General features: G+C 54.7%; 1 protein-coding gene across 2 annotated transcripts; it reads left to right on the forward strand.

The window, feature by feature from the left end:
* The first annotated feature begins 9,872 nt into the window (after nucleotides 1-9,872).
* On the forward strand, nucleotides 9,873-24,264 carry LOC123822837 (trichoplein keratin filament binding). Of its 2 annotated transcripts, none has more exons than XM_045845008.1 (13): nucleotides 9,873-9,932; nucleotides 11,335-11,528; nucleotides 12,262-12,472; nucleotides 13,240-13,296; nucleotides 14,933-15,001; nucleotides 15,596-15,769; nucleotides 16,629-16,741; nucleotides 16,907-16,973; nucleotides 17,890-18,062; nucleotides 18,825-18,906; nucleotides 20,271-20,456; nucleotides 21,028-21,171; nucleotides 22,102-24,264. In XM_045845008.1, exons 2-13 carry the CDS (start codon nucleotides 11,335-11,337, stop codon nucleotides 22,132-22,134), a joined length of 1,503 nt encoding a protein of 500 aa, XP_045700964.1. In that variant the 5' UTR covers nucleotides 9,873-9,932; the 3' UTR covers nucleotides 22,135-24,264. The 2 variants fall into 2 exon arrangements, with proteins under 2 accessions (XP_045700964.1, XP_045700956.1); XM_045845000.1 differs by having other exon boundaries at nucleotides 9,922-10,024.
* The last annotated feature ends 863 nt before the right edge of the window (nucleotides 24,265-25,127 follow it).

The following is a 25,127-nucleotide window of genomic DNA, read 5'->3' on the forward strand; positions in this document are numbered from 1 at the left end:
AGGAGTTACTTTGAGGCTAGGTGATATCCTACCTCTCATCACAATTTTCATCTATTTATTTCCATCAGCACAGACTCTTGATTCCATGGATTACAATCCATTATTATTACCATGGGGGGGGGGCAAACTATCCTAGAACTGGCCTGGGACAGCCCCTGCAAGCTGGCTTCGTGTCCTTTTCAAGCACTTCCTTACTCTCTGGCAGGAGACATCCTTGCACGTTCCCTGCCCTAGTCCTGAAATCAGCCATTTCTCCCAAGGGCCCAGGTTCCTTTTAGTGGAGAATGCGATTTAGAACCAAGACCCACCTGTGCTTATTATCATCCTTGGGAGTCACTGCTCCCAGATGCTCTCTGGGTGAGTGTGGACGGAATTACACACGTGTGCACACGCACAGGTGCACATCTATATCCTGTGTAGTGTCTGTCTCTCGGGTCATCCGTCTATATTGAAAACCAGCAGTTCACCCGAACAGATCCAATTTCAATCCACATCACAGAGCTGATTGCAGTTTTTTCCCTTTCCACCGTAACAACTCCCTTCGCGGACAGTGAGAGACCGGGCATTCCCCTTGGTTTTAATCTGTTCCCTTATTTGACTAATCCCCAATATGTAATGATGTTTTATTGGTGCTGCTTTCTCCCCACTCAGGCTCTGACCCCCCCCCCCCACACACACACCTACCACCTTTCCATGAGGATGCCCTCCTCACTCACAGGAGCTCTGGCCACTCAGCCTAGGCCCCCCTCACCATGCTCTGCTTATCCTGTCAGGCCATGACACACCCCTGTGTGGATCGGCATGTACCCCTCCCCCCATTGCTGATGCTTACCTCACTGGGACCCACCTAGCGGGTTTTGGATTGAATTTTTCTTTTTTTTTCTTTTTTTTAAGATTTTATTTATTTTTAGAGAGGGAAGGGAGGGAAAAAGAGAGAGAGAGAAACATCAATGTGCGGTTGCTGGGGGTCATGGCCTGCAACCCAGGCATGTACCCTGACTGGGAATCGAACCTGCGACACTTTGGTTCACAGCCCGCGCTCAATCCACTGAGCTACGCCAGCCAGGGCTGGATTGAATTTTTCAATTGTTCAAGAAGGGAAGGGAGGGGAGAAGGGAAGGGAAGGGAAGGGAACGGAAGGGAAAACACAAACCTGTGGCAAGTTGGCTTTAGCAATGGGCCACGAGTCCCCACTTTTATAGCTCACGGTGCAGGGCAGACATTCACATTCAACGGATATTTGTTGCGTGTTTACTCTGGAGCAGGGAGGACAGAGGATTAGAGTCACTGGACAGTAAACAAAGTGTTGTGGGGGAGATGCCGCCAGACACAGAGAAGCAACTTCATCCGTTGGGACTGTTGGGCCATCCCACTTGCTCCATCGGTTGCAAACCCGCCCCCATAGGCGCAGAACCAGCTTGGCCGGTAGAGTTACCTCCACCGGTTGGAACTGACTCAGTGGGGATGAGGTGTTTACCCTTCAAAGTTGCATCATGTTCCTGAACCAGCTCCACCCACTTTTAATAGCTTCTCCCCAAACTGAATCATTAAACGCTGGTTACTCAGCCCGTCTCTCCCCAACAGCGTCTGTTGGAATGAACAAAGTAGGCCAGGTTCATGGTCCTTTTAACATGTCATCCTGTTACTCAGCTGCCCCACATGCAACATAGTAATAATGTAATGACAGGTAACATTTACTGAGCACTGCCCCTGTTTAAAGCCCAATGTCTCCACTTCCTAGCTGCCAGGCTGTGGGCAAGTCACTTCCTGTAGGAGTTTCCTGTGGCTGCTGCAACAATGACTACTGACTTAATGGATTAAAACTACTGGCCTATTCTCCCACCGTTCTGGAAGCCAGGAGTCCAAATCCACTTCACTGGAGCAAAAGCAAAGCATCTGCCGAGCTGACTCCCTTGAAAGACTCTAAGACTCGAAGAGGTGTCAAACTCACTTTCATGGGGCGGGGGGGGGGGGGGCACATCATCCTTGAGGTTCCCTCAAAGGGCCAGATGTAACTTTAGGACTGCATTAAGTGTGACTACTCCTTAACTAGGGGCAAGGAGCTCGGAGCTGCTGTTGGGTAGAAACAAGGTGCCAGGCCAGATAAAACCAGGTGGAGGGCCATGTGTTCGCCACCTGTGCTCTAGAGGAAAATCTCTCCTTGCTTCTGGCTCCTGGTGGTGCAGGTGTTCTTGGCTTGTGGCTGCATCCCTCCGGTCTCTGCATCTGTCTTCACGCGGCCTCACCCTCTGTGTGTGAAGCCTCCCTCTGCATGTCTCTAATATGGACACTTGTGATGGCACTGTGGCGTTTAGAGCCGCCTCGGATGATACTGGATAAACTCTCCATCTCCAGAGCCTTCACTTAATCACAGCTGCAAAGACCCCTTTCCCAAATGAGGTCACATCGGGAGGTTCCGAGGATTAGGACCTGACTTCCTCGGGGTCTTTTACTTAGGGGCCATTACTCAGCCCACCACACTTCTCTCGGAGCTCCCATTGTCTCACCTGTAAGAAGAGGGTGGTTACAATGGTAACTTCCCTCGGGGCTGCTGTGAGGTTTCAGTGGGTTCACGTAAATCAGGCCGCTGGCACACTGGCGGGCAGACAGCCCTCAATGAATGGTGCGGTTACTGCGCATTGATTGCTTGAGTTATTTCTACCCAGCGCTGGCAATTGTGGGGATAATTGATTCTGATGACATCATCCCTTTCACTGCCAGGTTTTCAGTGGGATTAAATGCGCCAAATGGGCTCTGTTGAGGCTGCTCCTCTGGGTGTGCAGAGCCGCGGTGCCAACCCACCTCACTGTTTCGCTGGGCCCGCCCGTCTGCTGCTTCTCCCGAATTAACGAAAAAGAGACTCCCACCCAGCAGGCCCGCAAGCTGCCGCCCCAGGAAAACAGAGCAGCCACTACAGCGAAATGTCTGAACTTTTTTTTTTTCAGTTACTGGATGAAAATTGTATGTTGGGCATTTAAACAGCACAGAGTAGAGAGAGATGAGAAGGAAATGCCACCTTGGCCTTGAACCTGCATGGGCAGCCTCAGGGGAAAAGCGCCCTAAGGAAACCCCACCGTGTCACAGCCGATGTGACATCGCAGTGACAACACAGACGATGTTGAACTGAAGGACAGAAAGGTCAAGAGATGGCTTTCTTTATTCCCTTCGGTTCCACAATCGCTTCTGGAGCTTCCCTCTCAGACCAGGCTTTGCTGGGCTCTTGTGGCTCAAAGACGGTGTCCTTCAAGGCGATCACAGCCCCCCGTAGTGTATTTTATTTTTTATTTATTGATTTTAGAGAGAGAGGGAGGGAGGAGGAAGAGGAGAGGAAAAACCCATTGATTTATTGTTCCACTCATTTATACATTCATTGATTGCTTCTTGTATGTGCCCTGACTGGGGATCGAACCTGCAACCTTGGTGCATCCGGACAACACTCTAACCAGCTGAGCTACCCAGCCAGGGCCGCTGAATGTACTTAATGCCACTGAGTTGCACACTTCAAAATGGTTAAAGTAGTGGATTCTGTGTTATGTGCATTTGACCTCCCCTCCTCCCCCAAAGCCACATACTGGTAAAAAAGAATCGTGCTTTCAGCACTGCTGCTCTAGAAGAGTTCATCCGTGGGAGTGCTTCCTGCTGGTTGAAAAATGACTTCAGCAATGAGACCCTTGATTTTATCTTCTAAAAAGGAATGCCACCATATGCACACACTACGTTTTCTTTATCCATTCACAATTCTGCCCCGGACACTGAAAATTTTGTTAAGAGGGTAGACATCAAGCAATGTGTTTTTTACCATTAATTTCTTTTTTAATCTTAAAAGGCAGAAGAAACCCTGGCTGGCGTAGCTCAGTGGATTGAGCACAGGCTGTGAACCAAAGCATCACGGGTTTGATTCCCAGCCAGGGCACATGCCTGGGTTGCAGGCCACAGCTCCCAGCAACTGCACATTGATGTTTCTCTCTCTCTCTCCCCCTTCCCTCTCTAAAAATAAATAAATAAAATATTTTTAAAAAATTTTTAAAAAAGGCAGAAGAGAAAGAAAGGAAGTCCAAGCTGTGGGATGGAGGTCTAGGGGTGGGTTAACTCCGTCTCGGCCATCACCATCAAGCACCAAATTCTTCTCTCCTCTGGCCCTGGGACGGTCCCAGCTTCATCAGGGGGCTTCCTCCTGTGAGGTGGCGGCTGCAGAACCAGGAGTCTCCCGCAGATGTGACAACACCTCAAAACCACCCCCCTGCACTCCTCCCCTCGAGTGTCAGGGGGCAGAGCTGGGCCCAAGCCCACCCCCAGCCCAGCTCGAAGGGTCAGTACCCCACTCCAATCGGGGTGTGACCTGAGGGGGAAGTTGGGGGGAATGGCTATGTGTTCGCCAGCTGGCAGGGAGCAAATTCACACTCTCCAGCTCCTTCCCCCTGACACTGGACAGAAGGAACTTCACTCCGCATTGACAGAGGCGGGTGCTATGCAGAACATCGTCAGTATCAGGGCAATTACAACACCCACACTTATCACTGATGCGGCCCTGGGAGTGAGCCAGGCACTGGGTCAAGGCGACTGGTAAAAACAAACTGGTACTGGGATCCTCCTTTTACAGATGACAGAACAGAAACTCAGAGATACGAGATGATTTGGAGCTCAACGGAGGCTCCCTCCTCCCTATCAGGCTGGCTTTGAAAAATAATATGAACCCCCAGAGCGTTAGTGCCATTCCATCCGACAAATGTATTCCGGCAGGTGGAACCGGGTTGGCTCCCTGAGGGCTCTGAACGGAAGGTTCTGGAACAGAATTCCATTTTCCAGCTCCCTCTGCACAAAGGAGCAGGCCTGTCAGACTGAGGTCTGAGGAGCCCACCTGGTTTACAGAAGAGGCGCCAATGGAGGCAGAGCGGGAGGTCCCGGCCACACGTCCAAAGAGGGCAGGCTGCCTGCACAGCCTTCTTTCAGGGCGGTGACCTCCAAACTGGGAGGGACAGGTGAGCGCCATGGGCCACAAGTGCTTGGAAGGATGTCACGGCCTCCAGCTGAAAAAAGAAATGATGGCATGACAGTAACTAGAAGTTAATCACGATGAAGGGCACGTCTCTCTTTCCTCCGGTGGCAGGTAGAATCATGGCCTCCAAAGATGTGCATGTCCGAAGCCCACCACCTGTGACTATGTTACCTGGCATGGCAAAAGCGATCTTGCAGGTGTGATTAAGCTTGAGATGGGGAGGTTATCCTGGGTTTCCCAGGTGGGTACCAAGTCCGTGAAAGTGGAGAAATGGTCCCGGCTGGGGTCCCGGAAGACACGGCTGGGGAAGAGCAGTCAGAGGAGGATGTTCGGGCCAGGAGCCAGGGCACTGGCAGGCTCTGGAGTCCAGAAGGCAGAGAAGCCCGTTCTCCCCGAGGGCCCCCAGAGAAGAAGGCAGCCCTGCTGACATCTTGAACTCAACCCTGTGAGACCCGAGTGGGACTCCTGTCCTACGTCATGGACACAGCATGTTGTTAACATGGGAAACCGGGTGCAAAGCATAGGGACCTCTCTGTATGATCTTTGCATCTTTTCCTGCAAATCTAAAAGCTATTGTGAAATTAAAAGTTTATTTAAAAATACAGATGCCGGGGAGGGGAAAGGGATAAGGGGACTAAATGGTGATGGGAAGAAAAAATACAATAAAGATTAAATTTTAAAAATGCAGGTGCCCAGGGCCCATCCCTGACCATTTAAATCAGCACGTCAGCCTCAGGGGTCAAGCAGAAGGATTTCAACACTCTCTCTAGATGATTCCCATCTGCGGCCGGGGTTGAGCACCACCCATGCTCTGAAGCACCTCCTAAAGCATCTGAGCGTGATGAAAATGCAGGTTGCTATGATTAACCAACCAAGGCACTTTTTTTTTAATTACACAAGTAATAGGGACCGTCATAAAATTGAAAACCCAGAAGGAGATTGAAATGAAAATCACCCCTAATCCTGACCCCTAGTGATACCCACGGTTCTTTGGCAAATGCCCTTTCACACTTTTTTTTTTTCAGGGAATCCCCACATTTACATTGTTCCCATCGTTGTTACTATTAGAACCCAAAGCCAGGGCCCTGAGAGGCAGCCCTACAGCCCCAGGGTCTTCGAGCTCGCCCGCCTCTCTCCTGCTGCACCCTTTGTTTGCGGCGAGGGTGGGGGCCCAGCCCGGGTGGGAGGCTGCGGTGGCTCGTGTTGAAATGCTTCCGAACCAGCGCGGAGTAAGTGCCCTGTGGCAATGCCACCTGCTAATTAAGGGAGAGCATTGCGCTGTCACGTTGCAGCTAATGGGGAGCGGCTTCTGCGTCATCTCCCCATTCCTGTTTTGCCCTCCTGTGCCAGGACACCCAAAGACACACATCCAAGCCCCTCGTAGCTGGCCCAGGGCCCAGGGTGCGCGACATCCACCTGGATGATTTCCTGCCAGGGTTTCCCCTCGCAGCCTCCCCGAGGGCCGTAGTCATCCACCTGTCACTAAATACTCAACGGTGCTGAGCTCTTTAAATGGCTCATTGGGTTCACATCTGGTGGCCTCTTTTAAGAGCTACACCTGCAAAGCATCGCAGGTTCGATTCCCAGTCAGGGCACATGCCTGGGTTGCAGGCCACGGCCCCCAGCAACCGCACATTGAAACCGCACATTGATGTCTCTCTCTCTCTCGCTCTTTCTCTCTTTCTCCCTCCCTTCCCTCTCTAACAATAAATAAATAAAATCTTTAAAAAAAAGAAAAAGAAATGGATATAAAAAAAAAAGAGCTACACCTGCAAGTCACAAGCTCCCGGGAAAGCAGAATGAGGAGAGATTTGAGAAAACTCTGGAGGCTGGGCCTAAGTCCTGGCTCTCGTACACCTTGCTGCGTGATCTCTGGAGAGTTGCTCGACCTCTCAAAACCTCGGTTTCCTCATTTGCAAAGCAGGGGCAGGAACCTCACAGGCCGGAGGGAGGTGTAAATGAGGGAATCCATCCAAAAGCACCTAGCACGTGGAGGGTATTCAAACAACGGTAGTTCCTTTTTCCCTTTCTTTTTGCTTTATTTTTTTTAGGAGATAACCCAATTTTACCCTCTATCCTTATTATTGTACGAAGATCTAGAAATACGAGATGTGTAAAGAAGGAACAAATGAATAGTAAGCCAGAGGGCAACAGAAAGAGTTTAAATTTGAATTATTTTCTGTGATATTAGAATGGAACCCCCTTCAAAGCCCAGGTCTGCCTTTGGAGTGGATTTTGTTCACTGGCCGAAGTCTGCTGTGAAGTTAAGTGTTCGGTGTTTTGTCTGCTCTGCTGGCTCTGGACAAAACCTCCGAGGTCTCCCAGAAAACGAATGTTAGTGGACGTACTGGTTCTTTAGTAAATAGTTGCCCTGGGAGGCCTGGGCTGTGCTGAGCTCCGCCAACTCATCCTCGGAAGTGTCATCCACCCCCGCCCCCTCCCCCGCTTTCGCTGTCAGTGACAGTTGAAAGTGACACTGACCTTTTCTCCAGCAACGGTCAGTCCACACTAAATTTGGCGTCTGTCCAATCAGCCTTAGCTCCCAACCTCCAGACAGCTTGGGGAGAGACTTTGCATCTGTATCTTCTTTTCCTACTTAACTTCTTCTCAGGAATTCAGCAAAAGCTGTGTCCCCTTTAGCGGGCAGCTCGTGCCGCAGTCTCAGGCGCAGGGCCCTTGAGGCGACGGGAGGCTGGGCCCCCGTGCGGGCCCTGCAGAGGAGCCCAAGGCGGCCAGGTCAGGGGTGGGTGGCACTGTGTACACCCCAGAACAACCCCAGGCCGAGGCCCCTTGGAAGGAGAAGGAACAAGTTGGGGAATCAACTCATTCATTCTCAACAAAAGTTGAATGAGCACCTACTGTGCCAGCGCTGGGAGGACAGCAGGGAAGAAGGGAATAATGCCTGCCCATGCGGGCTGCTGAGAGGGCCCAGGCCCTGGAAGGGGAGCTGGGTTCAAATTCCGGCTCTACCGCCTACAACTTGGGTTCCTCGGGGCAGGTGATGCTGCTCTCTGGGGTTCAGTGTAGGCAACTGTAAAATGGGGTTGGTAAAATACCTCCCAGCGTCCCTGGAAGGAAAAAGGGAAAGACATTTGTAAAGATGCTTGATGGGCTACAGGCAGGTGCGTAATCACGAGGCTAGAAGGTGAACGGTGAGGGGCTGGTGAGATGCCACCCAGCAGAAGAGGCCCAGAGGCCATAGCCTTCAGCCTCGGGCTTCCAGGACGAGGCCCATCAGGCCCTAGGCCCTTAACTAGTGGAGCACGTGTGGTCCTTTAAAGCCATTACACAGATTAGAAAACTGAGGCCCAGACAGCAGAAGGGCCCCATGCAAGAGGTATAAAATCAGGACCGGAAGCCTGGTCTCCCCGTGACCCATCTCACATAATTCGGAACTTTCCACCACACTCGGGGAGTCCCACCAACAATCATTTATGTGTTGGGCTCTTTCGTTAAGTGGGCAGCGCCGGCTGGGCCGATCACCATGGGTGGTGGATGCCTCCCCTACCCCCTGGGTACACAATATTAAAACCGGCAACGAGCTTGGCAAAAAGGGTAGGGGCTGTGAGGACGGTAACCCTGGGGAGTCCCACGCACCGGGCAGGGCAGACCCTGGGCAAACATGTGTCAGGTGACGGGAGACGGGAAAGAAAGCACGATTACCCAAGATGCACCGGGTGCTCTGCTGCTGTGTGCTCTCCGTGTAAACCTTCATCTCCTTTAAACGGGGCAGCCCTAGAAAGTAGCACTGTTGAATATCCTTGTTAAAAGGTAAACTGAGGCACATTCAATTTTTTTCCCAAGAGTTTATTTGAGCATACACCAGATTGAACTGAGCAGCAGCAAACTGATGATGGGGAAGAGGCTTTTGTAGAGAATGTGCAGTAGGGAAGCAACGAAATCATTTGATTGGCTACAGATTAAGCAGTTGCCTTATTTGGGCAAGGCAAGTTGGCCGTTTGTGATTGGTTGTTCTTCAGTTTAATTTTCTCGGATTCTAGGGCAATGATTCTGGCCTAGGCGTTGCTTTGCTTGCATAGGCTCCGGGGGCAATTGGAGCCGCCCCTGCCTAATGGCCTCCTTTCAGTTATTTTAACATCCTCATTTCACAGACGAGAATGCTGGGAGGTGAAGTGACCTCCCCCACAACCCCAAGACCCCTCCAACTAGCGTGGTGGAGGTTGGAATACAGGCCCCATTGTTCAAGGATACTATACTGCCTCCAGGAAAAACAGAGAAACGAATGACGGAACGGAGGAATAAAAGGAAGAGAATGGGAAAGTGAAAGAAAAGAAAGTGAATTTGTGGGTAATTTTTAACATCTTGTAAATGGGATGATTGATACATGAAATAAGACATATAGTACACATGTGTCATAAAATATACTAATAGAACACACACCCTTGAACCAATCTAAGGCAGTCGAAAGTTACCAGTAAAACCTATTCCTAGTTACGCCAGTGGTTCTCCCAGCTGGGTGCACACTGAACGCACCTGGCAATCATTTTAGGCAACCACTGATCCTCTCAGAGAACCTGATGGGATTTGCCTGGAGTTTGGTCTGGGCAACTGGATTATCATTATTATTATTTTTAAAGCATCTGAATTTTTAGAACCTCCCAGGTGATTTACGGGTGCAGTCAGGTTTGAGAACCACTGCCTTATACTCCTCTCCTACTGATCCCATTGATTTCCCCCCTCTTCACCTTATCCCCGAAGGTAATCATCCTGAATTTTGTCTACCCAATGGATTTCTTCCCTTCATCCTTTCTTGTTTCCAGGACTAGCGACGTTTGCGGCTGACCTCCCGCCCACCACGAGGCGGCGCCAGAGGAAAAAACACAGCCTCATCTCTCAGCGCGGTTCGGATCGCGCTGCTGGCCACTTGGCCCTCGCGGCGCCCCGTCGCGGGTCTGTCGCCGGGGCAACAAGCTGGGTAACCGCCGCCTTTGGGGTTGGCGGGTTTAGTTGGGTCCAGCGGGAGCTCGGGCCGTGGGGCTCTTTGGAAACTCCGGGGCACAGAGTAACGTGAGTCGGAGCGTGGGTTCAGCCGGGAACAGGCCTGGGGGTCGGGGCCCGCGGATGCCACCGCAGTGGCCTCGCGCCGGAGGGCAGCGTGGCGAGCACCCCGATGGACGTCCCGGACGCGAGCGCAGGGCACCAGTGCGGCCCGATCCCGCGCCCGCGCTGCTCCCGCCGCGCTCTGGGGCCCACACGTCCTTCTGTGACCCTTTTGTCATTATGTGTTTGTTGAGGTCGAGAGAGGGATGCTACTGGTTCAGGGAGCCGCCCAGCTTGTTGGTGGCCGATCCAGAACCGGAAGCCTAAGTTTCTTGACGCCTGGCGGGAAGATTTATCCACCGGCAGCACACGGGGCAAGGAAAAGAGAAGGTCAAACCTGCCAAGTCTCGAAACAGAGCTTATAAACAGGCAGCCGCGGGCTAGACTTGGCTCGTGGATGCAGAGTATTCCCCCCAGGTCTGGAGGACTCTGAATTTGAGGCTTGCTGGCGACCCAGGCCTTTTGCTGGTTCAACAGACGTTCCTTACGCACTGTAATAACCAAGTGCTTTTAGACCTGCACATGGGGACAGCTTTTGGGTCGGGGAAAAGGTACCCCAGTGAGACTGCTCCCTGCTTTCAAGTCTCCACTTGGGTCCCCAGACAGCTCCGTGACCCTCTCTGTGGTCGCAGTGTCTCCATCAGGACCATGAGAGATCTGTCCTCCGTGTTAACCCAGAACACTTCCCAGGTGTGACATCTGGGCCAGGCCTCTCCTGGGGGCCGACAAAGCCAGGGCATGTTGGTCCCAGCAGTCTAGAGCCTGGGTCCTGGTCTCAGACGGACAGGAACTGGGGTCCCAGCTCTTTTATTTCCTCATCCTTGCTTTGTGATCTTGGGCAAGTCACTTTACCTCTGTGAACTTAAGTTTCCTCCCCTGACAAATAATGGGGTGATGGTAATGCGAAAGGTCATACATATCAAGAGCTGAGTGCATAGACATGATCCTTAAATTACGTGAGAGCATGAAAGTCGCAGTGTGCCTGGCCCAGCATTGCTGGGACCGGTTCCCTGCCCCTGCCCAGTGCCCTTAGTGATGTCTCTACCACAGTGGGGTGCAGTACATGCTTGTTTAAATCTACGATTTGCAGCCCCAAGGACAAATCATTTAAAACATGCTGACGCTTGGGGCCTACACTAAGACTGTTGGATGTAGTTGGTCTGGAGTGGGGCCAGGCTCCCCTGCAAAACTCCAGTGCACGGCTGCAGGGAGAGGCCAAGCGTGAGGGGGTTCCCCAGGTGGCCACGAGCTCATCTTCCTATCACTGCTGCTCCTAGATGGCACTCCCCACACTGCCCTCCTACTGGTGCAGCCGGAGGCTCCAGGATCAGCAGGCGGCGCGACAGCGACACCGGGAGCAGGAGGCCCGGCTGCGGCGGCAGTGGGATGAGAACAGCCGCTACTTCAGGATGTCGACCGTCTGCAGCTCCAAACAGGCAGAATGGAGCTCCACGAGGTCCTACCAGCGGAGGTAACTGTGGGGTGACCATGATGGGATGGGGGCGGGTGGCCGCTCACTGGCCAGCTGTAAGGACCCGGGAAGATGTGGCTTGAGAGCGAGTTTTCTCGAGGGTGTTGCTGATTGGTGTGATTGCCTGCCAGGTGGTGTCTTTCCAACTGGAAACGGAAAAAAAGATCATCAGTGAAGTAATGCATTTGCACTGAATAAAATGATAAGAAATATATGTAGAATCTGGAAGTTTCCTGGTAACCCCACACCCCCAGCCTGACTGTATATCCTCACATTTGTGTTTGTGTATAAATACACATACACACTCATAAAAATACATGTGAAAACACGGAAATTAAAAGCAGAGGCTTTGGAGTCAGACAGATCTAGATAGAAATCCCGACCATGTCGCTTGCCGCTTGAATGAGCCTCAGTGTCCTTATCAGTGAAATCGGGCTGGAACAGAACCTGCTTTGTAGGGTTTACATGATGGACCATCCATGGTTTTACCTGGTACATGGTCATTGCTCAAATAATACTAATACTGTTATCATATGCACACATAGGTGTATTATAAATTTTCTTACAGCAAAAATAAGAGTCTGTTGTGCATAGTGTCCGGTGACCTGCTCTGTTAACTCTGGCTGGAGGACCCCTCTCCCACGCCGTCAGGCTGTCCATGCCGCAGCCTCTCTACCCACGTGGCAGAGTGGCTGTAACGTGACTGATTTGTGTGGGGTCCCCTCTCGCCCAGCATGCATGCCTACCAGCGGGAGAAGATGAAGGAGGAGAAGAGGAAGCAATTGGAGGCCAGACGGGAGAGACTTCAGCAGCTTCTGCTGGAGGAGCAGGACCTGCTGGCCAGGGAACTGGAGGAGATGAGGCTGAGCATGAACTTGCGGGAAAAAAAAATTCGGGAGCAGCACAGGAATCTCAAGTCAGCCCGGGAAGAGCAGCGGAGACTGGTATGTTCGTGTCGCCCGTAGGGGCCTCCCAGGCTGGTCGGTGGTATACACGTGGGCCACCCCTGGGTGCACTGGTCTGATGAGCTGGCAGCTAAGTCCAGAGCCAGGCAGGGAACGTCCTTACTCCATTTTTGTAGATTTTTTACATTTACTGATCTTTAAAGAGAGGTAATGGGGGAGAGAAGCATCCATTTGTTGTTCCACTTACTAATGCATTCATTGGTTGATTCTTGTATGTGCACTGACCGGGGATCGAACCCACAACCTTGGGGTATCTCGGGATGACACTCTAACCAACTGATCTACTCGGCCAGGGCCCAAGTTGTTCTTCATTTGTGTGTTTTGGATGCGTTTTCTTTGTTCTCCGTGGCCCTTTAAACCATTACATCCAGGTCCTTTTTCTCTCTTCCAGTTCTGTGGTCCCACAAGCCCTGGGGCTGGTGTGTTTTATCTTCCAAAGCAGTTGTGTGGAGCAGGGAGCCCAGTCTGGGTTTTTAAGCCTGCTATCCATTGTAAAGCAGATCTGTAACATCTGTGACCCGTCTGTAGCATCGATTTTGGCACCCTTTCGTCACAGAGTCATTTGTCAGTGCCACCTGGTTCCTCTCGGGTCTGGCTCCCGGAGCCACGGGCGCAAGGCTGGGGGGTTTGCGGGGCAGGCGTGGTGAGGAGCTCTCAATCTGAGCTGACATCAGATTGTGGGTTCTCTGAGGTACGAATGGGTTGGAAAAGTGACGTCAGGCTTCCCTCTTCGTGTTTTCTGACAGATTGCCGAACAGCTTTTGTACGAACACTGGAAACAGAACGACCCCAAACTGCGAGAGGTGAAAACCAAGGAGACCCCTCCGCTGACTCACCTAAGTGGATGAAATCACATTTCATGGCTTGTTTTAAACTCGCACCTTGTGCTGGGTTGAGACGGGCGGGAACACTTGAGATACCCGAAAAGAGCATCACGTAGGAGATCTGGTTCATTTCGCTGTTTAGTCACTGTCTGCTGAATGTCCGCTGTGATGTCCACCTGGGGGGCTACAGAGGTGCCCCCCCACTCCTAGGGTGCTCCCAGTCCAATGGGGGAAGCAGTGGGCAGCTCGTTACAGTGTGGGGTGCAGGGTGCTGGGCAGAGCTGGGAAGGTGGGCCTCAGCGCAGTGCCCCCCACTCAGCTGGAGGGCAGGCAGGCGTCCCAGAGGAGTCGCTGGGGTGGAGGAGGTTAGAAGGACGTGGGTATTCACTTGATGGTGTAGCAGTGAGGAGAGGACATTCTGGGCAGCGGCAACTGCGAGAATGAGGCCTGAGTCACGAGAACAGGACTCGTCCAGGGAGCTACAAGTGGCGGGGGGCTGGGAAGTCAGGGAGGGAGAGCCCCAAGAGCAGAGGCTGGTGAGGCAGGTAGGGCCAGACCTCAGGCAGCCTTGCATGCTTTCCCTGGTAGCTCGGGCAGAGCCTGGATGACTTTAAGCAGGGGTGCAATGGGATCCCAGCTGCGTTTTGGGGAACAGCCACTCCGGCAGCAGTGTTGCAGTGGGTGGGAAGAGGCAGTGCCAGTTGGGGGCTGCTCCAGCAGCGAGGTGAGCGATGGTGAAGGCTCGAACTGGGGGTGGTGGGAGAGAGAGGACACATCTGGGGTCTGGAGAAGGGAGGCTGGGCTAGAGGGCGATAATCCCCTCACCGATCTCAACCAACAGTTTGTGCACACGTTGGCTGGTGCTAATCTCCGTTTTTTGTAATTACGTGAAGAAACTGCCAGTCACCAAGTCACGGGGCATGTCGGTGCTTCTGAGTGCGGGCAGTCAGCACGAACTATGGGGAGACGCTTCTCCCTGGCCCCACGGTTGTCAGCTGAGTGGGCCCTCCAAAGGCATTTACTCAGAGAAGCTCATCTAGAACATTAAGTTGGTTGCAAAGGTCCATATTTGCAAGTTGAGAAAGAAAATTCAGTTTTTTACAGTTTTCCAAATAAAAACTTTTGGACAGAGTACTGTAGTTCACTTTTCTCATCTAAAAGATTCTCTAAAGCCCCAAGCTTGTTGCATCCACTAGGGCACACTGCACGTTTTCACAGCTGCTGCTTTGCAGAGGTTGTGGGGGCCGGCAGGGGCTGCGCCTGGGCCTGCCCCTCACCAGCTGCTTGCTGCTCGCTGAGGCCCCGCCTGCTGTGGACCAGCTGGATGGCTTCTGAGATGCTGTTCCCATTTAAGCATCTGCTGACCGTTCTTGCTGAACTCCAGGAAACTGAGGGGACAGTTTCTGTAAATTTGTTCCAACCCTTGAGACTGGTTTAGAACCCTGGTCCTTCGGTTTTCTGGCTGACTGGCGTTGGGGTCATCGTGTGCTCCCTCCCCAGACACGGGGGCCACTCTGGGTCCGCACACGAGGAAGCCACGGTCACGGTTCAGTGCGTGAACATCTGCTAGATGAACCAGTGCGGAAATTAATTCCCCGCCCCCTCTCACCCGCAGATTGAATCGGACCTTCACAAGAGGCACGTGACGGACGCTTGGGAGCTGCAGAGAGAGGAGAAAAAGCAGGTGCGGTGTATCGCCGGCAGTAGCCCCCTGTGCTGTAGTGGGGGCCTGTCTCCACGTCTCTGACTTTGGTTCTCGTTTCCAGTGCTCTTGACTGGGGTCTCGGAACAGACTCCCACACGCGCTCACACTGAAGGGTGGTTGCCCTTGCACACACTAGTGATCCCTGTATGATCACTGCCCGGTGACAGGCCGGCTCATGGTGGGGGGTGTGCATCTCAAAGGGCGTGTTGGTTGGGGGCGGTCTGTCTCCATAAAACGTGCATCGTAAGCTTCCAGCCTCGGCTTACACACCTCCACGAACCTGTTGCTTTGCTCCTGGGTTCCTTTTAGAAGGTATTTTGGGGAGCCCTTCCTCGGTGCCAGGCTGCATGCTGTGTGCTTCCCCAGCTCTGTGTCAGGGGAGCAGGAGTCGGTCCCACGGCTCCCACAGGGAGCACCAAGCGCAGGGCCACACAGCTGAGAGGCGGCCTGCTCGGGGGCGGGCGAGTCGGAAAGAGGAGCTGGGCCTGCGGCCAGCTGCATGCCACAGGAGCTGGTCTTCCCTGGCTGCGCGTCCCGGGTGCTCATCTCCCAGGTTCGTTTGGCCCCGCGTAGCAAGAAGCCTCGGAGAAGGAGGAGAACACGCGGCAGGAGAACGAGTACGAGACGGCCCGCAGGGAGGCGCTGGAGCGCATGAGAGCAGAGGAGGAGCGAAGGCAGCTGGAGGAGAAACTGCAGGCTGAGGCGCTGCTCCAGCAGATGGAGGAGCTGAAGGTGAAGGAGATGGAGGTGAGGGCGCGCCACGGCCACGCATGCCCACGCCGCGTGGCCTCCTCTCGGCTGCTTGCGGTTCTAAGGAGACCGTACTGGGGAGGTGACTCTGAGAAACACAGCAGGGTTGGGTTCTCCCTTCAGACACGATTGCCGTCAGTGGTTTTGCCATACTTCTGGCTCGTGTCATCTTCCCAGGTGCTAGAATGTTTGCGACATGGAGATAATACCTGTTCTCTCAGGTTTGTTTTGAGGCCTGCTGTCTGAGGGCCTCCTTAGCACTGGGGGTTTCCCACCAGCTGAGTAGACTTGACCTAGATGTTCGAGCACAGCTCTCTGGCCAGCGGGTTGTGAGTCTCACGGCACAAACCGTGAGGGTCTTCGGTCCAGGAGGCTCTTCCGGTTCCGTGAGGGGAGCACCCCCTCCCCCAGACCTAAAGGATTCACGAACTTGGTCTTAGTGCCCACCACTTACTCTGGGTGCTAAGCGCTGGGCTGGGCACTAGAGATACAGCCATGAGCAAGGCCCACGGACCTGGCCCTCACGGCAAAGGCAGGTCAGGTGGAGGCGGCAGGTGTTGAGTCACAGTCAGGCAGGGACAGTACAGGGTCCTGGGGAAGCACAGAGTGTGGGGCGCGTCCTTGTCGGCAGGGCAGGGAAAGGCTCTTGCAAGAAGTGGCTCGTCTGAGTTGGAGTGAGTGAGTGAGTGAGGCTGGGGCCAGGGTCTCAAGGGCCCAGCGATGGGGGGTGGGGGTTGTGGTCACCAGGGGGCCGGGCCAGCCCTTGCTGCAGAGGTCTGCTGACAGTGGAGCTGAGAAACGAAGGAAGCTCCGATTCTCACGGTCTCAGTGGGGGTTACTATCCTTGTAACCACAGGCCACCAAACTGAAGAAGGAACAGGAGAATCTGTTGAAGCAGCGCTGGGAGCTGGAGAGGCTGGAGGAAGAGAGGAAGCGGATGGCAGCCCTCCGGCGGAAGGCGGAGCTGGGGTGTGTCGGGCAGCGCGGCCCCTCACTGCTGTCCCGGGCCCCTCGCTTTCGCACACGCATTGGCGCCCCTGAAACCAGAGGGCACAGCCCGTGATAAGTAGCTGCCTAGCCTCTGTTTAAGCCTTGTAAGATGCTGACGGCAGCCTATATTTTGCCTGTTTTTAGACGCTTTTTGAGACATCAGTATAACGTGCAGCTCAACAGACGGGCGCAGCAGATCCAAGAGGAGCTGGTGAGTCTGGAGAGAGAGCCTGGCGTTCCTCTCACCCTCTTTCGGAAAGCACGTTTCCCATTGCTCAGTAACGAAGGAGTTGTTCCCTGGTAAGAAGTAAACATGAAGTGAGATGCCCCGGACCAGCCCCTGCAATCTCCGCCCTGCCCCGGGACGTCCGTTTTAGCAGGTACCCTTCTGGATACACGTGCACACATGTGCACATCCAGGGAAGTGCTGGTTCTTTAAAAAGTGCACCTGAAGGTGCACTCCTCCGCATACCTACCTAACAGTACATCTCACGCTTTGTGGCCAGGCTGCTTAGACTGAGCTTGTTCTGTGTCACTAGCTGCTCAGTATTCCCGTCAGGTGCTTAGATGGGCTCCCTCCCTGAGAGGGACGAGGGGGCGAGCCAGCAAACCCGGTTCCTCCTACCCCACCTGCTGGCATCAGGTGTCCTCAGGCAGCAGCGCCACGCGGCTTTTCCCGAGGATGGCCTCCCTGTCTCAAGGCCTCCAGCGTCCCCTTGTTCTCCTACAGCGTCCCACGGCAGAGATGTGCAGAACAGCCACTTCCCTGCCCACGCGTGTGGGTGGCTTCGGGTTTTCCCTCCTGCGGCGCAGCTGCAGGGAGCATTTGGGTGTCTGTCTCAGACCCCTGTGGTCTGTGTTCTTCGAAGTGCAACTGCTGTCAGATGGCATCTGACAAGCTCTGCCACTGGGTGCGTCTGGGGGCAGGGACGTGCATGCGGTGGCAGAGGGGTCTCCCTGAGGCAGAGAACAGCTCCCGGGCCTCTGTGGAGTCGTTCTAACCCATCCCAGCATCTCCCCGCCTCCCCTTGGAGAGCACCGGCAGCAGTGCAGGGTCCGGAGAAGGGTTGGGGCTGGCAGGCGTGGAGGCTGTGGCTGCCCACAGTGCTTCTCCCCCCTTCCTCCAGGAGGCGGACAAGCGCATCCTGCAGGCGCTCATGGAGAAGGAGGAGGAGAACCAGCGCGCACAATTGGCCCGGCGGGAGCAGGCGCTGGCCGACGTGGCGTGGATGAAGCAGGTCCTCGAGGAGCAGCTGCAGCTGGAGAAGGAGCGGGAGGCAGAGCTGCAGATGCTGCTGAGGTAGGCGAGGGGCGGCAGCTGTCCGGGCCGCACACGCCGGGTCTCTGCTGCGGTGCCGGGCACCCCTGCAGGGCTCCGGGAGGGTGCTGCCCACCGTTCACGAGGAGCACATCTTCGCTAGGGCCTGGCTTGTGGGGGTGTTTCCTTCAGGTTATTTAAGGTGAAAACTATTAAGGTTCAGAGAAAGGATCTATTTGTCTAAAATCTTAGATGTTTGAAAGGAAATTGTTATAAGTTATGGAGATGTTGCCTGCTCCTTAGGTCTGTATAAATGAGTCTGGACCCCAAAAATTAACCTAGTAGATTGAATTAACAGGTAACCGCCACTGAGCACTTACAGTGTCAGATACTCCAGCCAAGTGCTGGGTAGGCAGGTCGCTCATGCACACCAGGCACAGGGCGAGCTGGCCGCGGCCCCGGGAGTGTGGCCACAGAGCTCAGACCCTTGCAGTGGCCCCCGACCTCCGACCCCACAGCTCCCCAGAGTCCGGACAGTCCCATTCACGTCAGCATGCGATGGCCTGGCTGCAGGCCATCCCAAGTGCCTTTTGTGGAGACGGAGTGTCAGGGCACTTCAGGAACTTACTGTAGCAGCGCTCTCCGTGCACCTGCCCCTCACCTGTTTGAAGTCTGCGCGGGCGTTTCTGCGAAGGCCGGCCCCCGGATGTGTCTGCCTGATGCCGCGGAGCCCTGTTGGCCCTCTAGTTCCCTCCTGATGTTGGCGGGGGTGGGAGCCTGCTGTCACTGTTCTGTGCCCCCCAGGGAGGAAGCCAAGGAAATGTGGGCGAAGAGAGAGGCGGAGTGGGACCGGGAGAGGAGCGCGCGCGACCGGCTGATGACCGAGGTAATCCCCGCCGGGCCGGGCGTGGGCCAGCTGGTCCCTGAGCCGGTGACCCGGAGTTCGTGACCTCGTACTGACCCTGCCCGATGTTCTGGGAACAGAGTCCTCTCGTGCTATTCTAAATGGACTTTTCATATCATTATAAAAGTGTAATGGAAGCTTATTAGAAAAAAAATTCAGTAGAAAAAGTCACCCAGACCCCTGTCACCTACATGGACGGGGTCACTGTTCCCACCCGTGTCTCTGTTCCTATAGAGAACGCTTTTACCTGCGTATCCCTCCGTGCACAGTGCCGTCTGACTTGGAGCGCTCCAGCGTGCTCCCACGTCGTCGTCTTTGTGAATATTCTGACGGCTGCGTAATGTGTCATCGTGTGGGCATCTGAGAGTTTGCTTTTCCCTTCCCCTTTTGTGGGCGTGTTTGTTTGTTTTTTTCTAATTTTGAGCCATCACAAGAAATACGTCAGTGAACATCTTGGCGTATGAAGCTTTTCTGTACTTAGGGTTTTTTCTTGGGGTACATCACCAGGAGTGGACTAAGGAATGTACGTGTATTATTTGCCATATTTAAGTAATGTGTATGAGACACACACCAACTAAAAGGAAATCTTTTGGGGGAAAAAGGTCTTTGTTGTCCATGTATTGAAAGTTAGGGTAAAGCGGTTTTAAATGGAAATCATATTTTGTGCATGTTGGTTCACAGGATTTTGGAATCTGTGGGAAATCGGGTCCCAGTTGGGCTTTTGTGAACACCAGATATTCTCCAGCATCCTTTGATTTTCCCCATTTAAAACGTTCCTCCCAGTTGTCACCACTTTACGTCTCCCCTCCAGAGACCTCACTGTCGGGTGTGGCGGTGGCTTCTGGCCGTTTCCCGTTCCCGACTCCTGGCAGGGTCTGGGAGGGCGGCAGGCCGCAATCCTGCTCTGGAGCCGGGTCTCCACACACAGCAGGTTTCTTCATTCCAGGCGGCTGGAGGGGTGACCCAGGCCCACCCCGGCCACCTGTGTGGCTCACGGCTTGTGTCTGTGCTCTGGAGCCCAGTGACGGGGAGGGAGAGCCACGTGGCTGTTGTGGTTCTGGGCCCCTGGCCAGGGGGCCCCGTCCCACCTCCTTGGAGCTCCTGGTGCTCAGCTCTGTCTCCAGAACACACAGTCTGTGGACACTGTGTGTGTGACGGGGGTGGGAGGGACCCGTGGGTGACACCATTTGGACGGAGTCTGGAGTCTGGACTTGCCTACGTCCAGCGTGTTTGGGCCTCAGGCTGAGGATTAGGCTGGGGCTCGGCCAGGTGCAGCCGCGGCGTGGAGAACAGGTATCTGTTGGAGGCACACTAAAACCTTCCCTTTTCTGTGGTGCCGAGGCCAGGTCCTGACGGGGAGACAACAACAGATACAAGAGAAGATTGAGCAAAACCGACGGGCGCAAGAAGAGTCCCTGAGACACAGGGAGCAACTCATTCAAAACCTCGAGGAGGCACGAGAGTCAGCTCGTCGTGAGAAAGAGGAGAGCGAAGAACTGAAGTCAGCCAGGAAGCAGGAGCTGGAGGCCCAGGTGGGGCCCGGTCCGTGGGCGGCAGCGGGGTGAGGGCGGCGGCAGGCCCTGCCGCAGCTCCCACACCGTCGTGGCACAGGGTTCGGGGCCCTCACTGCCTGGCGCCAGCTGCCTGGTCTGCGAAGCCCACGTCGGAGAACTCCGTGCACCCGTTTTATTTCCGGCTGGAACCCTGCCCCTGCCCCTGCCCGTGGTGGGTCAGGCTGCAGTCCGGCTCTTCCCGCCTGTGGGGGCGAGGCTGCCGTCACTGCCCGCCATCTCTCTCCTGTCTGCACCGGAGAGCATGTCGTTCACTGGGCCGCACTTGTCTGCCTGTTCAATTCGGTGCCTACTAGGTGACACAAAAGAGCCTTCCAAGCACGTGGCCACACCCAGAGCTGTTTACGAGGCACACATTACCACGCACGTGACCTCTCCAGTGCCGTAGATGCCCTCCCCACTTATCGGCACTCCCATCACTGTTCCTTTCCCCTGACGCTCCAGCCAGGGCGGGCCCTCGGGCTTTCCCTCCCGACAGAGGCAGGGCTCTGCCTGGGGCCTGGTCTCCGGCTGACTCACTCTCTGTGCCCAGGTTGCAGAGCGCCAGCTGCAGGCATGGGAAGCGGACCAGCAGGAGGAGGAGGAGGCGGCGGCAGCGAGGCGGGCAGAAGAGCTCAGCGATGCCCTGCTGCAGCAGGAGGCAGAGATGATGGCCAGGCAGGGGTTCCGGCCCAAGGTAGGGAGTCTGCAGGGGATGGGCCGCTGCTGCCCAAGGACTGTTGAAAGCCTGGGCCCAGCCCTGCTTCCCTGCCGGCTTGGATTCTTCCTGTGGTGGTGCTTTCGTGTTTCCCTTTGCTCCGCTGGTGGGGAACCTTGACACGGGGTCTGTGCCAGCCGTGGGGGGGCCTCGAACAGCCCTTGAGGTGATTTTGCGTTCGCTTCTGTCACTGCAATCTGGGGGTCGAGGTGCCTGTTGACCCTGTCTGGGGACAAACAGCAGCGTAAGGAGAGTGCGGCCCCAGCTGGTGAGAGACGAAGGCGGTGTGTGCCAGGCCCTGACTGTCCAGCCGTCAGAGCCCCTCCCCGTGGTCTGACCCCTCCCCTCCCCATGGGCTGACCCTCTCCCCTTCTCCCCTTGTTGCCCTGCCTCTCGAAACTTAAGTGGCCCCTGTTGTAAGGAACTGATGGCCGAAGGAGCTGGGAGCTGACTGAGGGCACAGCAGGCGTGTCGCCTCTGCCTCTCCTTTTTGGGGCCACCCCGGTGCTCTACGCACTGCGGGACCAGGAGGCCGGCTCCGCTGTGGTCAGGCAGCTCAGAAGCCGATGAAACCCCCAGGGCCGGTGCTGCGCCGGCTGCAGAGCAGTAACGTCCTCACTGGCTGGGCTCTTGATGGGCTGGGGACAGCATTTTAAACCTCCTCAACCCCGGGCCAGTGAGTGTCTCAGGATTAGGTCGTCACGGAGCACAGGTGAAAATGTTACTTAGGGCTGGTGCTTTTTTAAAAAGTCACCAGGTGACTCCTTGGTGGCGTAGGGTCAGAGCTGTTCCAACTGTCCATGAAAACGGCCGTCTGTACCATGCTGTCAGCTCCTACTTAAAGTGGGTTAGCCCCACACCCCAGAGGCTGCTGATCTGATCAGTCTCGTGCTTCCTCTCTTTTCTCAGCCTCATGGACACCCCAGAATCGCTTGGAACTGACTTCCGCGGCACTGTGGGCACAGGGGACAGGATGCCGAGGCCTTCGCCATGCGGCCGCCGGACAGGTGGACAGCGTCCCGTTCCAGGGTGGGGTCACTGTGAGATGGTTCAGCGGGCCGCTCGGGTCCTCGGTTGCATGGATCGAGGGTCTGGCCAGGCCTCTGGGTGTTGTGGATGCGCAGCACCCAGCAGGGGGCCCTTTCCTGCCTTATCACTCAAGAGCGGGGCTCTTCCAGGCGCACGCTGATGGTGCCATGACAGTCCCGCGATGCATTTGTCACTAACGTAAGCTGCGGAATCTATGCCAGGCGGCCCAGTGTGTTCCACGACGGGCTCTGTGACCTCCCGTTGTCTCACCCTTAACTGCCAACCTCCAGCAAAGCCTCCGGCTAGTGATATAAGGGACGTTTTTTAACTTTTAAAATTGCCATTTAAATTTAACTATTCTGTTGACGACAGACACGTAGGTCTTCGTGTAAGTTTATTCAGGGTTAGTAATTCAGTGGTGCTGAAAGCGTCGCATCTGGTTTTGTGACGCAGAGAGCTTTGAACCTGAGACAGTCCGACGCGGTCCACGGACGCTTCCGGGCAGGTGGTGAGACACGCCCCTCCTCCTCCGGGGAGTGCCGTGTGCTGTGGGTGGGGGCAGGAGGAGTGACCCCGACGTGCGCTTTCCTGAGCCTCCAAAGGTGACCTCAAAGGGTCGTTTGGACAGCTGACCTTTTGGTGCAACACTTTGCACCTCTGGTGTGTTAGCAAGGTCTCAGCTCCCAACAGCCTTCGGGGATTTATGTGCCCAGAGGAAGGGGCATTGGACTTGAAGAAACTACATCAGACTGAGCCACAAATCAGCCAAAACTTTCTCTTCCCTCTGGTATGTCGCTGTGACGTGGCTCTAAGCTAATCTCTTCATAAACAGCTACGACGTCCTCGCAGCGGCAGCCACGCTCGCTTCCCACTCTGAAGGTTCGGTTTTCACTCTGTTGTGTTCAGGATGCCGCGTTGCACTAAGGCACAGCTAAGCACCGTCCCAGGTCATCGAAACCAGAGTTCGCTTCAGAGTCCTGCGTCAAGGGCTGTGAAAACAGATGAGGCTGCAAACTGCCTGCTCAGTCTGTTCCTCACTTTCTGGTCTCGCATTTCTTTGGATGCGACGCGCACTCCGCCACCCCGCCACCCCCAGCACCGCGTTCATTGTGCGCGCTCGTTTCTGTTCCTGTTTCGGAGGCTCACCGATCGTGCAGTGCAGTTCTGGTTTCACCACGTCACTTCCGGGGGTTCTTACCGTTGCTCTTACTGATGGCGGCGAAGCAGGCTGTGCAGTGATAGATTTTCACTCATTTAATCCACATCTACGGGTCTCGCTGTCCTCAGTGCCCGGTCACTTTTTCTAGGTCACATTCACTTTTCTTGGAAAAGTGGCGCTGTCTCCCCTCTCATTGCCCACGGAGCCTCTTCTCCACCGGGAATTACCATCATACGGTCTGAGCTCCAGCCTGGGGTGAGGCAGACAGAATGCCCGGTAAACAGGCACTCAGGTGTTTCCTGAAAATGCGTAATTTCTTCGAATTTCTTGTTTTTGAAGCCAGCCGGTAATCTTCCCTATCAGCATCAGGAACTGTGTTACACTGCTTCTCCATCCTAATATAGTTACATGTTATCTCTCTGAGATGTTTCTAAATTTAGAGCTTCCACTGTCCCACGTTTCTGGTACGGCCCACACTCCGCTTGTCTCGTATATGCTTTGATTATGTCATGGCTGTACATATGCATATTGGTTTGTTGTTTCAAGCACTTTTTTCTACTTACTGCAAAGTTAATGATTAATACTCTTCTACAGATTCTTCTATAAAGTTTAGTTCCTTTAGAAAAGATGACACTGAGGCCTATACTGACATAAAATGATTTGTATTTTGTTCTGTGAGTACAAACGTACTCTTCCTGCTCATTCAGCACCTGCTCCCCCTGGGGAGGTGCAGGGTGCGGCCTGGGGGGCGGGGCCCGGAGCTGAAAGGGACAGTGACAGCAGTGGAACCGGACAGGAGCGAGCAGACGGCGCCGGCAGGCACGGGGCTGGCTGTGACTCATGGGACTGAAGGGGCCACTTGTACAATAAATACATTCAGTGCATGCCTGTTTCTCTTACGGGTATGATGAGTGTTTTTTCATGATCTGGGTGTGCAGGGAGTTTTACAAAACACAAAGCCTCATACAGCCTCTGTTTCTAGGTAGAAACATTCCGGGCAGAGATTCCCCAAGCCAGGCAGCACTGCCCTTCACGCTGCAGACTTGGTACCCATGAGCCGAGCCCAGCACCCTGGTCACCATGAACACCTATGTTTCTTACCCCTTCTGGGGGGAGGGCACGCATGGGGCTCTCTGGGCACTTTGGCAGAGTGACTTGGGCCTTTGCCCATTAACAGCCCAAGGAGTGCCGGCCTTGAGGCCCAGGCCTCCTCACCACACAGGCCCTCCCCGGGTGACGGGAGCCAGGCCTCTGGCTCCCAGCGCCTCCTCCCCATCAGGAGCTCCTGCACCTGTGTCTCCAGGCCAGACTCCCATATCTCCACCACTCTGACATCTCCACTGTGTCTCAGGTGCCTCAAACTCAGCACAGGAAGGCCAGCGGATGATCTCTCCTAAACCTCCGTCATCAAACAAGCAGCAGCAGCAGCAGCCCCCCAGCCCCCTAGCCCCCTACAGTACCGAATGGCCCAGCGCCCTCCAGCCCACTGCATGGGCCATATAGGCCAGGGGCACTGCGTCCTGCCACCACGGCCTCCGAGATCTCCGAGCCCGTCGCTTGGTCCCTCTCACCGCCATCATTCCTGGCCACCGCCGACCGCTGTCCAAAGTCACACGTCCACCTCACTTTCCTCTCTGTCCTGCAGACAGAGGCCTTCTGCAAACGTACACCTGAAATGGGAATTTTCCGTCTTCAACGGTGCCCCCTGCAATTAGGCCCAAATGCTTCCCTGGCTCCCAGGAGCCCT

This window comes from Phyllostomus hastatus, unplaced genomic scaffold, assembly GCF_019186645.2.
Source record: "Phyllostomus hastatus isolate PE091 unplaced genomic scaffold, TTU_PhHast_1.1 phas_contig_1162, whole genome shotgun sequence".
Taxonomy (NCBI): Eukaryota; Metazoa; Chordata; class Mammalia; order Chiroptera; family Phyllostomidae; genus Phyllostomus; species Phyllostomus hastatus.

Coding starts and splice junctions, on each gene's coding strand:
- LOC123822837 (XM_045845008.1), top strand. CDS start 11,335: ATGGCACTCCCCACACTGCCCTCCTACTGGTGCAGCCGGAGGCTCCAG. Junction 15,002..15,595: donor AGAGAGAGGAGAAAAAGCAG/GTGCGGTGTATC, acceptor GGCCCCGCGTAG/CAAGAAGCCTCGGAGAAGGA. Junction 20,457..21,027: donor AGCAGGAGCTGGAGGCCCAG/GTGGGGCCCGGT, acceptor CTCTGTGCCCAG/GTTGCAGAGCGCCAGCTGCA.